This window comes from Indicator indicator, chromosome 2 (genome assembly GCF_027791375.1).
Source record: "Indicator indicator isolate 239-I01 chromosome 2, UM_Iind_1.1, whole genome shotgun sequence".
NCBI lineage: Eukaryota > Metazoa > Chordata > Aves > Piciformes > Indicatoridae > Indicator > Indicator indicator.
In genome coordinates, this window is record NC_072011.1 from 27,212,169 (window position 1) to 27,228,936 (window position 16,768).

General features: G+C 39.8%; 1 protein-coding gene across 2 annotated transcripts in view; it reads right to left on the reverse strand.

The window, feature by feature from the left end:
- Positions 1–16,768, reverse strand: part of RPS6KA2 (ribosomal protein S6 kinase A2) — a 291,646-nt gene that overhangs the window by 34,958 nt on the left and 239,920 nt on the right. For both annotated transcript variants that reach the window (XM_054399265.1, XM_054399264.1), the window contains 4 exons: positions 15,971–16,113; positions 9,512–9,582; positions 8,600–8,688; positions 3,804–3,868 (listed from right to left, as the gene is read on the reverse strand). In XM_054399265.1, the coding sequence (XP_054255240.1) occupies positions 3,804–3,868; positions 8,600–8,688; positions 9,512–9,582; positions 15,971–16,113 (368 nt within the window). The remainder of the gene's footprint in view (positions 1–3,803; positions 3,869–8,599; positions 8,689–9,511; positions 9,583–15,970; positions 16,114–16,768) is intronic.

Consider the following 16,768-nt stretch of genomic DNA (forward strand, 5'->3'; position numbering starts at 1 on the left):
TTGTATATACATGCCCTGTACATGTGCCTGGAAAATACCAAGGAAAAAAAAAAAGGTTTATTTCATTAAAAACTATTTAGTCATTTCCTCAACTGAGTTTCTTTGATGAAGAATTGAATTATTCCTTAGCCATCTTCTGGAAGCAGAAAGATGCTACCCTCCATAGTGACGCACTCGTAATGTGAGAATAAACTCCCTTGATACATGTACCTGTCATGGAAAAGCCAGCAAGCAGACAAAAGGATGAACTACATTCTAAAATGCTTGTCCTCTCCCAGTTTAATGATTCAGTGTTCTAGTCTACAAATGGCAGAAAAGATAGCAGAATTCAGACCTTGGGACTGATTTCTGCTGTTGGTAAAATCTGCAACTAAAGAATTACAGTTTTCAGTTTAGTTTGACCTCTGATTAATATTGAAGGAAATAGAACTTAAGTCCACTTTCTTCTCACACCTTCCCCTCAGCTGCGTTTGACTGTTCATTTCCTAGCATGTCATTTGCTCTATTTCCAATTTAACCTGTCAGCTAAACAAAATCTACTGTTTAAAGTCCACTCCACTGCAGTCTGCAAAAGGGGATTTCATCTTTAATTTTCAGTGAAAACCCAGAATTTTGCTAGGTGTGACCTGGAAAGAAGAAACTGTTAAAAAAAAAATAATCAGGAACCAAACTGTGTTTTGTCAGACACAACTCAGTTTGGGTCTGCCTGTCTTAGGCAGGAAAGGGGTGCAAGAGTAGTAAGCAGATAATACTCGGAACTCTTTTCTGTGAGTGCTAGACTTGATCATGAAAGACAGTCCATTCGTTTGACAAGAGATCTATTGAATTAGTGTCATTGTGCCTACTAAATGCCTTAAAGCAGTAAGACTGACATTTACAAAAACTTCTATCTATTTTTCATCCTGGGAAGTGGAATTTAGGGCTTTATTACTGGGTGACTACACTTGTAAAACTGGGACTCTTCTAGAGATTAGCTCATGCTAAACAATTTATAAAAACCCTGTCTAAGATTGTTCACAGTTCATCTAGGCTACTTACACATCAGAAGTTAAACCCAGGAGGTCTGTGCTGAAGGATGGCACCCTGGAATATGGGAATGCCATCTGGGTGAAGAGGGAAGACTGTGCTCCGGCCACATTCATCTTTTCCAGGATTGCACCTATTGCCTCTATCTGCAGTGCTCACATGCTATCAGCACTGCTCTGCTTGGCAAGAGCATCTGCAGCATCGTAAGAGGGTTTGTTTTTACACTGTCTGTGTTGTTTCCACTGTGTTCACTGCCTTCATCTGAACCAGATACTATGTCCGATTGTGTCTCTCTGAAGACAGAGAAAAATGGGTAACAAGTGGGAAATGACTGTTTTAACAGGTGAACACTTCAGTGACAGAGACAATAACCAATCCTGAATCCAAAATCTGAGGGAACAGCTTTGACAGTACTCTGAAACCAAGGTCTTATTTATACATTTCTCTGTGAGATTCTGATGACTTTATCATTGCAGTATCTAGACATCACATACAACTTGGAAGGAAGTAGCTAACTCATTTCTAAGTCCTTTTTTAAAAAAAATAGATGTAGAAAATAGTTGGTTTGTTCCTAGCTATAACGTTGCTCCTGTAGGAAACAGCTTGCTTTAAAAAACCCACCTCCTTTGCACTGGATTTCTAGAAGACAATAACCCATTCTGACCCTTCATGATAAGGGTTTGATGGAGGATTAAGTTGCTGAAAGTTTCTGGGCTGTCAGCTGCATCAGTCCTGTCTATTGCAGTTGCCAAGGCAGTACAGAAGCTCTCTGTAAGAACTTGTCTCATGCTCTCTGAGGTCTTCATAGTAGCAAGGCTTAAAATAAATCAACATTCATATCCTGTTTGCTGACTGTCTGAAAATTGATATGAGAGATGATGATGTGATTGGAGATGAAAATGAGGGCATAAGGTACTCTTTTCCTGATCAGAGGTAACCATCTGTGCCTGATCCATGTCCTTTCTCTGATTCTGCTCTGTTTCTGTTCATTGAGAACACATTAACAGTTGGATGATCATTGTAAGGCAGTCCTGGCTTCAGCTCAGAGCATGCTGGCTCACACCACTTTCAAACACATACAATGCTGCTGCTGTAACTAGATAAACCTCCCAAGACCTCCATGACTGATAGTAAAATTATAATTAAATCTGCAAATATATTACAAAGATGATAGCTGATCTGTATAATAATGATCAGTCTCCAAGAGAGTGTGATAGGTACTAATTACATTGGATTAAAATGGATCTTTACAATTACATTTTACAGCCAAGTTAGAGGGCTAGATAAGACATCAAAGGCAATTAAATCCACCTCCCCCTCTAGCACCAAGTCATGTTCAGACATACCTAGCCTCTTCATGATAGACATTTCCCTAACTTGTCTATAAGAACTTTTTCAAATGATGGAGGGCTGTACAGTTTCCTTAGGATGGGCATGAAAATGTTCCCAAAAGACCTGAGCTTGAAACAATCACCAACATCATAGGGTTTGTTCTCCAGGCCCCTCACCAGCTTCGTCACCCTTCTCTGGACACGTTCCAGTACCTCAACATCTCTCTTGAATTGAGGGGCCCACAACTGGACACAGTACTCAAGGTGTGGCCTAACCAGTGCTGAGTACAGGGGTACAATGACCTCCCTTGTCCTGCTGGCTACACTATTCCTGATACAGGCCAGGATGCCATTGGCTCTCCTGGCCACTTGGGCACACTGCTGGCTCATGTTCAGCCTACTATCGACCAGCACCCCCAGGGCCCTCTCTGTCTGGCTGCTCTCCAGCCACTCTGTCCCCAGCCTGTAGCACTGCATGGGGTTGTTGTGGCCAAAGTGTAGAACCTTGCACTTAGCCTTGTTAAATCTCATCCTATTAGCATTGCTGTGCTATTGGAAGATTTATGATGCCCCCAGCATAAAGTAGCACAACTTGATGTACAGACTGCTGTACCAACTCTAGAAATACTCACCTGATACCAATAGTGCTGTGCTATATTTGGGAAAAGAGTGCACCTGGAGGTCTTGGGGCTCCTTGAGCTACTGTTGGCAGAGGTATAAAAGCAGACCTGGGATTATCTGAATAAATCCAAGAGAGAAAGGATTCCTGGAGGTCTCTGATTTCATAAGGAATAAAGCTAGTCCAGCTTGCCTGATTCAGTGAGAAGGAACAAGTATTTCAATATGGAGTATAAAAGCAGAAAGACAGAGGGACTTAGAGCATCAAACTGCTTCCTTCTGGAGTATCTCTTTCAAGCCCAGGCCTTTGCCTCTCTTTTGCAATTGATATATTACAGGAATTCTTTCATTTAAAACTGCTAATTTTCACTCCAGTCCAGCTCCCACAATCAATGCATCATGTTTATTAGAGCTGAATGGGGAAATTATTCCACAGAACACTGCAAATAGCCTCAGGTAGTACCGTGCAAGCCAGACCATCAGACAAAACAGAGACAAGTGGTTAGAAAAAACTGGCAATGCTGAAAGCAGCTTTTTATTTCTTTTGTTTGTGAAAACATGAACAAATGTATCACGGAATGCAAGAACCATAGAATCACAGGATCATTTAGGTTGGAAATGACCTTTAAGAACATTGAGTCCAACTTAAACCTAACACTGTCAAATGTGTATGCAAGAGACATAGACACTGACGTAAAAGGCTCTACCTCCTGGGTCCTTTATGTTAGAATTCACTTCATCTTTTTTATCTAAGCATAGCAGCTTGCCTCCAATAATCTACCTAAGAAAAATAAAAACAATTAAAAAATAAAATGGTGCTCCACTTACGTTCCAGTCTATCGTAACAAAGAAAGGGTGACGCTTAATTTCTTCCACTCCATCGAGTCCAGCACCTAACAAGACAAAGACAAAAATCAAAATTAAGTTATGCTTAGGAGAGTGCTGCCAGACATCTCTTCTCTGACTTTCCTCCCCATCCCCTCTTTTCTTCTGACAAAGTCAGAATCACTATCTAAACCTTTTCCTAGCCAAGAAACCCTAAACAGTGCAACTTCCATAACGTTATAAACTACCATAAATACGAATACGAGCAGCTAATTAATGAAAATCTGATAGCTGAGGTATCTTTTTACTTTTCTCTATTTGAGGCTGATGCCAAAGTGGAATAGTTGCTCTCCTCAGGTTTCAGGCAAGACACAGGATTTCAGCTGCAGCAGAGTACATGCACCAGTGAGGCCAGAAGAGGTCCCAAGATATCTCGATATCTGCTGTCACAAGCAGTACCTCTTCTATGCGCATCAATTTTCAAGTCTTGTCTAATTATTCTTTTTCCATGAGTGAGGAAAAATGCACTTAAAAATTAGTTCAGACCCAAAATACCAAAAGGGTACAAATAACTTGAGGTAAGACAGGGTCTTAGGCTCCCCCTTTTCAAACACCATCTTCAAGTCTGCATAAGTACCAAAATCATTACTCTTAGGATGGTATGTTTGTTTCACTGTTAAACTTCTGTGACATTGTAGGAAAGTTAGAGAAACTCAAATCTGGTCATGAATCTATTTCCTTCATTATTTTTTCCCCTATGTCTTTGCCGAATTTATTTGTTTCAGTGCCATCACAAAAACCAAGAGGTGCTTAGTAATAATTACACAATTGCCAGAAATGTTTCAGCATGCCATTTTGGGAGGTGATTTGACTTTATTAATAGCACCTTTCATTTTCCCATAAGAGAAATAACATCTGGAAGCAGAGGCTTTGAATAACAATTTTGGAATCAGTTCCTGAAACATACCCACCACTTCTTCACAAGGATGCTGATCATCCTTGATTCCCAAAAGGACTTATGATTCATAAGCACCCTGCAGAAGGCACTCAGTATCTCAGAGGACTCAGCTTTTTATATGCAGTATTTGTACTTTCTGAAGATCAACATTACAAGCAGCTTTACAAAGGTCTTGTCAAACCTTGTAAAATGTGACATCTGCTTTCCATGTGTACAAGATACTACCAATGTTTGCCAAAATGCAGTGATCAGGAATGGCTTCCTACAGCCTGCTTAACGTTCACTGATGAATGGATGGATATGACAAGCAAACACTTTGTGAATGTAACGTGGGAGTGTCTGTCAGGCCTTCCGGATACTAATGCAAGACAAATATTCTTCTGCTTATTTCCCCATCCTGATGATCTTATAGTATAAACAAATCTAAGTAATGCATATGAGGATAAGCCATCCTAGCCTGCCATACAAAATTATGTGCTCAGAAGGTGCTCACCCCCTGCCAGGAACAAGGCCTTTTGGCTGTGAGAGACATTTCTAGGGAAATACAACTCAAAATCAAACCTTCGAAGAGCAAAAGAGGACAAAAGGGAGAACATCATTATATTGTCACTCTCTAAGTCTGCTGTATACCTACAACTTGAGTATGTAATATGGTCAACATGCTTATCTATAAAAGGGTGTATTTATTAAAGGTAGGAAAAATCAAAGAGCAACACGGATGGTATGTAATTACTGACTTTTCAATCTGGACACAGATGACTGAGGGGCTATACAACAGAGATCTAAATGACTATGGTTATTTGGAACAAGGCAATAGAGATTAACTTGTCCACATTTTTTATAGTATAAAAACAAAGGTCATTAAATAATGCTTGCAGGGATCAGGTTCAGAACAACCTGGAGATGTTTCCTCAGGCAAAAGATAGTTGTGTGGCATGGAATTCCTTTGGAAAGATGATGTGGGTGCAAAATATTTATACATCTTCAAAGGAAGATGAGAAACTATAAATTAAATGCGTTGAAGATTGCTTCATCAACAAGCCACAAGAGGTTCAGGAAATCCCTTATTGAGCTTAAAGCAGGTGTAGACTGGGAGAAAATGTGGGTGATGCATCTTTAATGCTTAGCTTATTTTTACTCTTCCCTAGACAGTGATTTATGGCCTCTGGGTACTGAGCAAGAAAATATTAAGACTTAGATAATAATAAGATTTGTTCTATGCCTTCCTCAGCATGTATTTTCAATGCACACTCTAAAGTCTGTACCAGATACCCTTGGCAGATTTATTCTGATTTTAGTGATGCCAACAGAAACGTGAAACCAACAGAGTTTCTCTGGAAAGAATTACACTGAGAAACTCTTTGGGAAAGAAATACCTGTGAAAAATGTCTTGTCAGTGGAGGTGACAGGGAACTTTGTTATGCAAAACATTTTCTCTGTACTACAAAAGGATGAAACCTGAGTACCAAACTGATTTCAAAAGACTGGAATAAATGTTACAGACATGTAAGCATTCCCTAGACTCAGGATAACTACTGATGCATTGAGTCTTCCCTGCTCTGTTTTTCCCCCACTGTTTCCATTTTCCTTCTTTTTTATGCTTGTGGATTCAGCATTGTCTGATGGGAATGACCCACCTTTTTCAGATGCTCCATTAGAAAGCCAAACTTTTAGCTCCTGTTCTCTTTTTCCGTAAAACCACAGAAATCAGAACCAAGAAAAAAGCCCACCCATAGCTACATCTCTCAGTGGAGGACTGTGATGTGTGGCAATGAATGCAGCATGACGTTGACACAGGCATTTATATAAAAAATTAGCATCTGCCACTTGGGGCCAGCTCAGAGCTGTTAGAGTGCCAAGGCTTAACTCTATCTCTGGTTAATTTAATGTAGTAAAGAGATTTAGGATGTTAATAGCCAAATTTCACCTAATCATTTGCCCTCTTGGTCATAAGAAGTCAGGTTGTACCCTGGTCGGTAAGTGGAGCAAGGGCACTTACTTCCTGCTCCCCTAGTGGTGGCAAGGAGAAGCAGCCTGCTCCATACTGTCCTTGCTCACTTAGGATTTAGGATTTCTTGGAAAACAGCTGAGCTACTGTGTCTGACCTCTGTGTGTTAGGCTGAGGGGGGCTTTGGCTGCGTTTCTGCAGCCAGGCAGAAAACATCATTCACTGAAAACACCACAGTCTGATGGTGCTTTTCACCCTTTATTAATAATCCTATTTAAACTGTGGTAAAGTAGGTGGATGCATTGTATTATGTACCGTATGCTATGTCTACCTTTGTTTGGGAGTTCTATTAAGAAATTCATTGCAATTTGCAGCAGCAGAGGGTTGGAGTAACCTACACACTGCCCCATTTGAAGCAAGGGGCCGAGCTAGTCGAGCATGAAAAGGTCAAGCAGAAGCTCAAGGGGAGAGAGCAGAGGGTCCATCTTCCACAGGTGTGCAGAAGCCACTGCTCAGGCAGATGGGGATGGAAATGGCCTGTCCAGTGTTTAGCTTTCTGTCACCTGTCTGGCCAGTAACACTGTAACTGCTAAGCAGAGGACCAAAAGCACTGGGCACCCGACCTTCAGCTGCATCACCTCCAGCATTTGAGAAGTGAGTATGGGTACTGCAAGCAGTAAAGGGAGAAACCTCTCTGGCAGCTCTTCCTTCTTCCACATCTCAGAACAAGCTGTTTCCTAATTTAATTTTGCTTCTAACTTTATATTTCCAATCTGAAACAATCTTTCAAATGTAAACAATTACAAGACAGAACAGCAAACTGCTTTTCTCAAGTCACAGTATTTAATCAGTCTATGCCATTCCCCACAAGATAAGTAATTTGTTAGCTGCTAAAACTCCTACGGATAGCAATGAAAGTCAACTGCATAATCTAATAAGCTATCAGCTCTCTTGTGGTACTATACAACTGAATGACTAAACTCAGGATCCTAAGGTCACAAAAAATGCAAGAGATATGAAGGGAAGGTTTGTCCCTTTCCTTTGGAAGCAAATTCTTCCCCTTTTCACTCAAAATGTAGCACAAGAAAGCTGTAAGGAGAACAAACCTCCACAATTTTTCACAGAACTAGATGATTTTTAAATGAAAAGCCATACAGTGCTATTATCTCCATATCATTCACTTGGTATGACTGTTCTTATTTTTACACATAAAAAACAAAGAATTTGTCCAATTCTGCAATGAAAATCACGCACCAGGTATTATCCATGACTGCAAATTGCAATGAATTTCTTAATAGAACTCCCAAACAAAGGTAGACATGGCATACAATACATAATACAACACATCCACCTAGTTTACCACAGTTTAAAGAGGATTATTAATAAAGGGTGAAAACACATTTGTAAGCATGGAGAGAATACATTTAGGATAACAAAAAAAACAGCCCGCTGTGAAAATGTTCCCAGCAAACAGAATAAAACAGCATTAAAATATATTTGAGAATAGGTGAGACAAGTTCTACTCCCTTTTACTTCCCATCTCAGAGTTGCAGCTAAAATATACAGAATTAAAATGACTTCTTTTTCAGTTCCCTATATTATCATACGTAGCAGTTCTCATCAGTCCTTCATAAATGCTAGTGGCTTACTCTCTTTCTTCACCTAAAAATACCCCAACCAGCTAATACCATGTTTTAGATTCCAATAGTTTGCCTGTGCTTTTTGCAAATTTCTCTAGTAATGCTCAAGATTCACCATGCTCTGGGAAGGAATGCAAAACATTGCTTAATGAAGAGGACAGCTCTCAGGGAAGATGCACAGAGAGAAACAATCAATCACCTGACAAGACAGAGCACACATAACAAATGCCCTTGATCAAATGTCTGCACATACCTAATCTGTTGGAGGGGTTCCTTTTGAAGAGGGCTCGCAGCAGGCTCTGTGCTTCTGCACTCAAGAACTGTGGCATTCCCAGCTTGGCTCTGAAAGAACACAACACTTGAAAAGAAAATAGATTTTTCAAAACTTTTTCCGTCTCACTGTGGTTTAAAAAGTGTAACTGGAGTAATCAAGACAGGCAGACATGGATTTGGTGACCAAAGTCTGCCTAAGTATATTCCAATACAGAGTGCAGACCTGATCTTGTTCTTAAATTCCAGTTAAAGAACGTTTCACTGCTGGCTTTACCAGCAGATCTAATAAATCTCATAACACCATTTACAACCAAGATAGGTCATTTTTGTAGTGGTTTTCTTTTTCTTTTCTGTTTTTCTGTTTTAGCTCTCTGGAATAAATTTGGGAATAAAGAGGAATTTAAACAAACTAATAAAAATTTATTAAAATAATTATATTAAACCATGTATTCATTAAAGAGAGTAATTTTTTTCATTGGTGATTCATTGCTACAGAGAAAAATAATGTAATACGGATCAAAGACAAGCTTCAAATACTTGTGCCTGCATTTACTCTTAAATGAATGGGGAATTTCCAAAGGAAAAAATTTGAAACTTGGCAACAACGAAACATGAGCTGTCCTGCAGAAACTGACTGTTATCACCTCTGCGTGGATCATAGAAAATAAGATACAGTTCCTTTGCAAGGCACCCTCAGTAATTCACTTCCTACTGTTTACTTTGAAAACTTAAGAGCCACATGCAGGCATCAGCTGTGCATGCCTTCCCAAACTCATGCTTTATATAGCTTTGAAAAATGCATTATGCTCAGTATTATTCTCCACCTTTCATATATTTAGGACCTGTGGGCTGCCCAGAGGTTAAGAGGAAGGAAAGCTGTTTCAGTACTTACTTGAGGATGAGTGCCATTGTTTCCTTTCTGTCTTTTCCCTGGAAGGGTAATGATCCCGTCAGCATCTCAAACTGTGGATTAACAACCAAATGACAAATCATGTGAGCATTTCAATGGTCTGCATAGCTGATAGACACCACGTTTACTTCCTGTTTCCAACACAACTGAAAACTTGAGGAACAGAATTGGTCCAACAAGATGTACTTCAGAAAAAAATGACACAGCCTGTCTGGATTATGCAGAACACAAAGAACCAACATGACTGTTTTGTTCAAGTGTCTTGTTACACTGACACTTAGGGTCAAGTTTTGCTGTGTTTGGTAAGAACTCTCATATATGATGTTTCCTCCAGCACCTGGTTTATGGCCAATGCTGGAGATGCAATATTTGGCTGAGAGGATGCTTAATATGAATGGGCATTAGATGTTCTTAGGTGTTTGGCATGTACTGTGGTCCAAGGAAAAGGGGTTTGACATGCCATAACTTTTTACCTTGAGTTGAACCACCTTCTCAATTGTATACTTACACCACTTTAGAAGTACCACAGCTATACTTTGCAGGAGAAACCTGCACAAGCCCCACATTCTCAAGGCATTTCTGTGTACTTTTTTCTCTCATGCCACATTAACGGGACCCAAATCTCAAAGCAAAATTCAGGAATCATCATCAATTATTCGCCTAACTCACACATGGAAATATCAACCACCTATGGGTCCTTTAAAACACATTAATGCTTTCAGTAAATCTGACATGAATTTCACAGTTGTAACAACAACAACAAAACAACCAGAGAAGCTTGTGTAATATGGACTCAAATCCAGGTCTTTCATGCAGTTCTTGCCAATGTGTAATGGGGGTATGAGTGTCAGCTGGCTCTTCTGAGTAAGCGGAGATGGAAGTTATAGATCACCAAACACAAAGACACCAGCCTGGACACAAAGGAGAAAAACATCCATTGAAGGTAAGGAGAACTGTTATAAGCTTACATCTGTGACTGTGTCTTAGGATCTCTTCTACTATAGTAAGTGTCTCCTAATTAATATTAATTGTTATAATCAAACACTTGTTTAGACATAACAGATTTCTCCAACCCTTATCACACAAGTAGTTTCACTCTTGGCAATCACATTAGTGCAAAAAATGATCCTTTCATTACCAAAACCTGTGTCAGACTGTTTCATAGCCTGACTTTTCCCTTTTCCAGGATTAAATGTAGCTATACCATAAGAAAAATAATAGAAAAGCATAAGAAAACTGTAACTGCTGGTTTTGGGAGGAAGGCAGAGGAGATGTTTAGAAGCTGGAAAACTAATTGACTCTAATCAATTGAAGAAGTAATTTGCATTGGTATGAAGTTACTTCAAGGCAATAAACAAGGTAACAAGTTTGAGGTAACAAGTGACTACCTGAGGTAACAATTTGCCTCAAGGCAATAAAACATGCAGTAGAAACAAGGAAAAACACTTAAAGTGTGTATGACTGACAAATATAAATAAGATCTGGAAAACTCCTGCTTGGTCTAAGAGAATCCAGTGAAGAACTGCCTGGCAGAGCTGGAGGAAGGCAACTCATCTTCTGGACAGAAATAATGTGAGAAAGAATTTTTAAAACTACTTAAATGATATTGGAGATCAAGCACCATTTTCAAAGTAATTCTGGTCTGTCAGAGCCTTAGTCCTGATAAAACTGTTCAGATATAAAGGGATACGGGACAGGGACCATTGCTTGCCAGGGCAGAAGTGGTATGTGTTGTACCAAACCCTTGTCACGATTTCTAAAGAGTTTACATTCAGGATAAGCACCCAGTGTTCACTTACACTTGTTCATGTCACTTTGTTATTGTAATAAATCTCATTTAGCAGCACTAGCAATGACTGCTACAGCTCATTTATTTTGGCAGAAACGGGCTTTAATGCTACTGATGCAGATGATACAGCTAAAGGCAACTGTTGGTTCAGTGACTATGTGGGAAGAAGATGACTGTAGCTCCCACCCATCATGATATCACAGAAGCATCTGTAGATGCAGTTGAAATCAAGAGATTCAGATGTACTATCCAAAGAAGGAGGGTGGGGTGGTTGGGACAGGATGGACATGGAGAGGAAGGCAGGCAGGAAGGAAAAAAGGAATTTAAATTGCTCAAGGGAGCAGAGGAAATGACCAACCTGGTGGCCTCAGAGAATATTTACAGAACTGTTCTTTGCTACCATGTCTGCAATTACACAGGTCTGATGCTGAGTTTAATTCAGATTCAGAAGAAATGCATTTAACATCAATATTTAAAGTGACAAACAGCTACAGAAGTTAAATGGACTGAAGCTTTGCACTTCAGTGAACTCAGCTAAGCAGCAGCTGGAAGAAAACTCTGGCTTCTCGATTGCAGTCCTGACTAAATCTATTGAAGGTTAAAAAATGAAATAACAAGATTGAAAAAAATATATTGAAATAGTTACTTTCATCAGTTAAAGCTACTTACTTACTGCACAACAACCTGTTTTTCTGCTCATTTTGTTTAACAAATATAAAATCTTGTTCGACCTAAATGTGCAAACAGAAGTGAGCATTTGCCACTAACACCTTTGGGCATAAAGGCAGAGGTGTGTGCATCACAGCAGGTTGACAAGGAGCTGAGCCTAGGTGTAGAGAAACTCTGTAGTAATTTTGGCTATTAAAGCAGACCCTATAGTTTTGCCAGGAGATTCTCCCCACTTCCCCATCTGTATAAACCATCTACTTGTTCCTTGCTTCCCAATTGCTTACTTCCTGGTTATTCTGGAGGGCCACCTTCTGTTAGCCAGAATTTTAGAAGGTTATGCCTATCTTCAACCTTGCCTTCATTTCTGTATCAATATTCAGCAAGCATAGTACACCCTGACTCTTCAAATTGTAGCATTAATTCCTCTTCACAGAATCAGACAGACTAAAGAGTGTCAGGCTGCTTTTCCTACAGGTTATTTTATCACTATCTGCTTAATATGTTCTCTCTATTGATCAAAATTTTAGGTATGAAAACTACACTATCACATTCACTTCCTTTCAGTCTATGCATATGCCACCAACTGGTACATTGTTTTCATATATTTCACATCATACTGCAAATTACTTACAGAGAAATGCTAATAAATCTTTTGGATACTATTTAATTCTTCAGTTTTTCAGATTGGCAGAAAAATAACATCCCTAATAGACCATACAAGTGATAGACCAAGGATAACAAGGAGAAATGAGCAGATGAAAAGACAGCATCACAAAGTTGTCCTGCATTTTCAGTGTATGGAAACATCCTTATTTTACCTCAACCAATAAACTGTTAAAAAAAGGAAAAAGATTGAACTGATTAGAGATATTTTTCTCTAAGATACCTGGCAGCACTCAAGGGCTTAAAGCATTAGCTTACATTTAAAAAGATTTTACTCTTTAACTCATCTCCTTTTATATACAATTTTTTTTTTTTAAATTCTAATGTATTGAATTGCTGGGGAAGGGGATGAAAGGAGGGAAAAGAGGAAAGCCTAGCAAAAAAAACAGAGGGAAAGGAGCCAAGTTCATTAGCAGGTGAAAGAAAAACAATCTAAACACCAAATATACCATCATTTAACTGAACACAGAGAGTAAGAAGACACAGATATTCCCAAAAACTAAATATGTAAAAAAAAGATAAAGGATTGGAATATATTTATTATATGAGACATAACCTAGTGATGTTCCTGAATAAACATGATAAACATGTGATCATCCACAAAGTGGATTTGTGGCCACAGGAGATAAGGAAGTTCTACTGCTTTTAAATTCAGGTCATAAATGATGCTATTTACTTAGATTACCTGCTGGCAAACAGTTAGATCACTGATGCAGGCCTTCCTCACCTCGGATTTTCACTTGTTTTCACATTGCTTGCTATCCTTACTTCCTCTGGTGGTACAACTTTTGGTTGTAGGATAAACACAATTTAAACATGCTCAGTGTATTGTGGTATGTAGTATCACACAAAACTAACCAAAATAGCTTCTGTATCATAGCAAATGGAGCTGTATAAGAAGGGCACATTGCTATGTTAATTTATGCTTTGGCTCTGGCTCTGCAGGGGAGCCATGATAACCATGTTGAGGTGGAACACGAGCCACAGCTGCAGTGCTTCATTGTGTTGTGTTGCCTGCTGGTGAACATGCACTGAGCACTTGGGTAGACCCTCAGTCTGTGCTCTTTAGGAGAGCAGCATTACCTTTGTTATCTGAACATATCCCTGTGAGAGTAATCAATATGTGGTGTCTGACCTCAAGGCACAGACACGGGGAATAATTGCTTAAAAAAACCCTGTATCATTCATATAGCTTAAAAAAATTACAGCATCACAAACAAACTTCTCCTTGATCTTCTCTTCATCCTCCTCAGCAATAATGGCACCATAGACTGAAGAGGCTGAATGGCTGCAGGAGGGAGCAGGTTAGCATCTGAACATCTAATTCTAGATGGTTGGCTCGAGAAGGGTTCTGTAGCTCTCTGAAAAAGTTTCTTGACACTACATCCTTGAGTCAAATGCTGCAGGGCTGAGAATGTTATTAGGTCCTTCTCATAAGCCAAGCAGCTTCACACTAGTCCAATCTCTCTTGTAGAGCACTGTCAAGCCTCCAGGGATGGGACCTCAACCACCTCCCTCCCTCCTCAACCTGTTCCGGTGTTCCAGCACCCTCATGCAAAAGAAATTGTTCCTAACATCCAATCTAAATCTTCTCTTCTCTAGTTGGAAGCCATTGCCCCAGGTCCTATCACTGCAGACCTTTGTAAACAGCCTCTCTTCTTCCTTCTTGTAGGCTCCCTTCAGGTCCTGAAAAGTCATTATTAGGTCCCCTTGGAGCCTTCTCTTCTCCAGACTGAACAACCCCAGCTCCCTCAGCCTGTCTTCATAGCAGAGGTGTTCCAACTCCCCTGATCATTTTTGTGGCCCTCCTCTGGACCCGCTTCATCAGGTCCATGTCCTTCCTGTATTGAGGGCTCCAGACCTGGATGCAGTACTCCAGGTGAGGTGTCACCAGAGCAAAGTGGCAGAATCACCTCTCTCAATCTTCTGGCCACGCTTCTTTTGATGCAGCCCAGAAGGCCAATTGCAACCTGGGCTGCAGCCCAGAACACGATTTGCCTTCTGGGCTGCAAGTGCACACTGCCTGCTCATGTCCAGCTTCTTGTCCATCAGCACCCCCAAGTCCTTTTCTGCCTGGCTGCTTTCTAACACCTCATTGCCTAGTCTGTATTGGTAGTGAGGATTGTTCTAGCCCAGGTGCAGGATTTTTCCTCCTGTGATGTATTCATAGATAGTATAGGAACTAATAAGTGTCTTCAGTTAATGGATTTGCCCTGCAACACTGTATTAAGCAATTTTTTGTAATGGGGCATATAAGATCCACTTAATTTACTTTGTTTAGAAAGAGATGGCTATCTCATCAAGTAAAATATCAAATTAAGCTAGCATGATTTTTGGTAAATTCATGTTGTATTTTAACTAACTTTTCATTGATTTCCGTGTATGAAAAATGAATTAGCACAGTTTCTCATGTGGGTTCCATTTACACTACATGTGGAATAGTTTGCAGGACTCTTCAATGTTAAGTAGCAGTGAGGAAAAATTTCAACTTTTGTATAGGTAATCCAATGCAAATATATGTAAGAAAAAGATGAATTCCTAACTATTCTTCCATGCCAGTTGATACATTTGTGTCAGTTTCCAGTGATTTCTCCCCTATGAAAAGTAGTAATTTTAAAACTGTTTCAGATAGTTAATTTTAAAAGCAGCTTCAGCATGCACTCAGGACAAAGCAAACATCCCAAACTAGTCATAATCAAGACATAGTAAAATGGTACAGAAGAAAAGAGGATGATATGGTACATGTATTTGTTTTCTTTTCCTACCATGAGAAAAGAGAGGTTTTTGAGTGACAATATACAACCAGCTAATAAGACTACAATGAATTCACTGTCAGTCCAAGTACTGCCTAAATCTCATTAGTGGAACAAGAATCAGCAACGCTGACATGAATAAGACAGATGAATGGCAAAAGAATCACTGAGGGACTGTGAAACATTCAGAATTCTTTCTAAAATATGTCCTTTTAATCTATATTTTATGGGGGAAAAAAAAAAAAGAGTCATGTCTGAGTTTCTCCACAAGGATGTCTCTTACATCTGAAAAATGCTGCTTGTTTCTGTGCAGCAGAAACATTCTTAGCTCACGGTAACCAACCAAAACAGCAAAGGACTGTGAGAAAGAGAAGAGAATATGGGGCCAAACGCTGCCTCCCACACTGCCATCAGCAGCTGGTTTGCTATCACTGATGCAATGTAAAAAAACACAACACACCTACTTTTCTATCAACCTTCAGTTGCTGAAGGCAGTACTTCCTATCTGAGGGATCTGATCACTTGTACAGTCATCTTTCACACAAACAACCACAACTTTTCCATTACCATGAGTACGCCAAAAGACCACCAGTCAGCACTCTGCGTGTGTCCTCGTCGGTTGACCACCTCTGGGGCCATGTACTCTATTGTCCCACAAAATGAATATGCTCTCTTGTCATGGTCGATGGCTTCTTTACTCAGACCAAAATCTAAATAAATGGAATCAAAAGAGACCTGTCAGGTCTGAAAAATAATTAGTTATACTTTTTTTCCACTTAAACCGTTCAAACAAAACACACCAACCAGCCAATGAACATCCTTCTGTCTCCATGCGAAGCAGGCCAGAGGCATGTGTGTGCTGAACCCCTGCCTAGGTGGAGTGCCTCACTGCCATATGTTAAGAGGTCCTGAAAGCAGGTATATCATTCCCACTGCTCAAAGCCAAAAAGATAGTTTATTTAAACAGAAATTCTCACTTCAGCTATGGTGAACACAATGTTGGTAAGGATTCTGGCTCAGATAACCAAAGAATTAGGAATAATGATCCCAGATGGACACCAGTGAAAGAGAGGGCCTGACAGCACCTCCAGGGTGGCAAAGGGATGCCTTTCCAAGTATTTTCTGGGCTGTTTTAATTCAGAGAATTTAACCTAGAGTAAGCAGTCATATTGGAAACATCCTTCCATCTGTGATGGTAGGCAGTCAAGCCTGCATTCTTCATGTCAATCAAGAGTACAATTTTAACAAGAAAATACCATGATCTCCATGTGCTGCATAGCATGGGTGCTTAATGACTTGCCAGAGAAGAGAAGCCCAACACTCAAACTCTCCTGGCTTCTGATGTTTTGTAAGCAAACTTTTTCC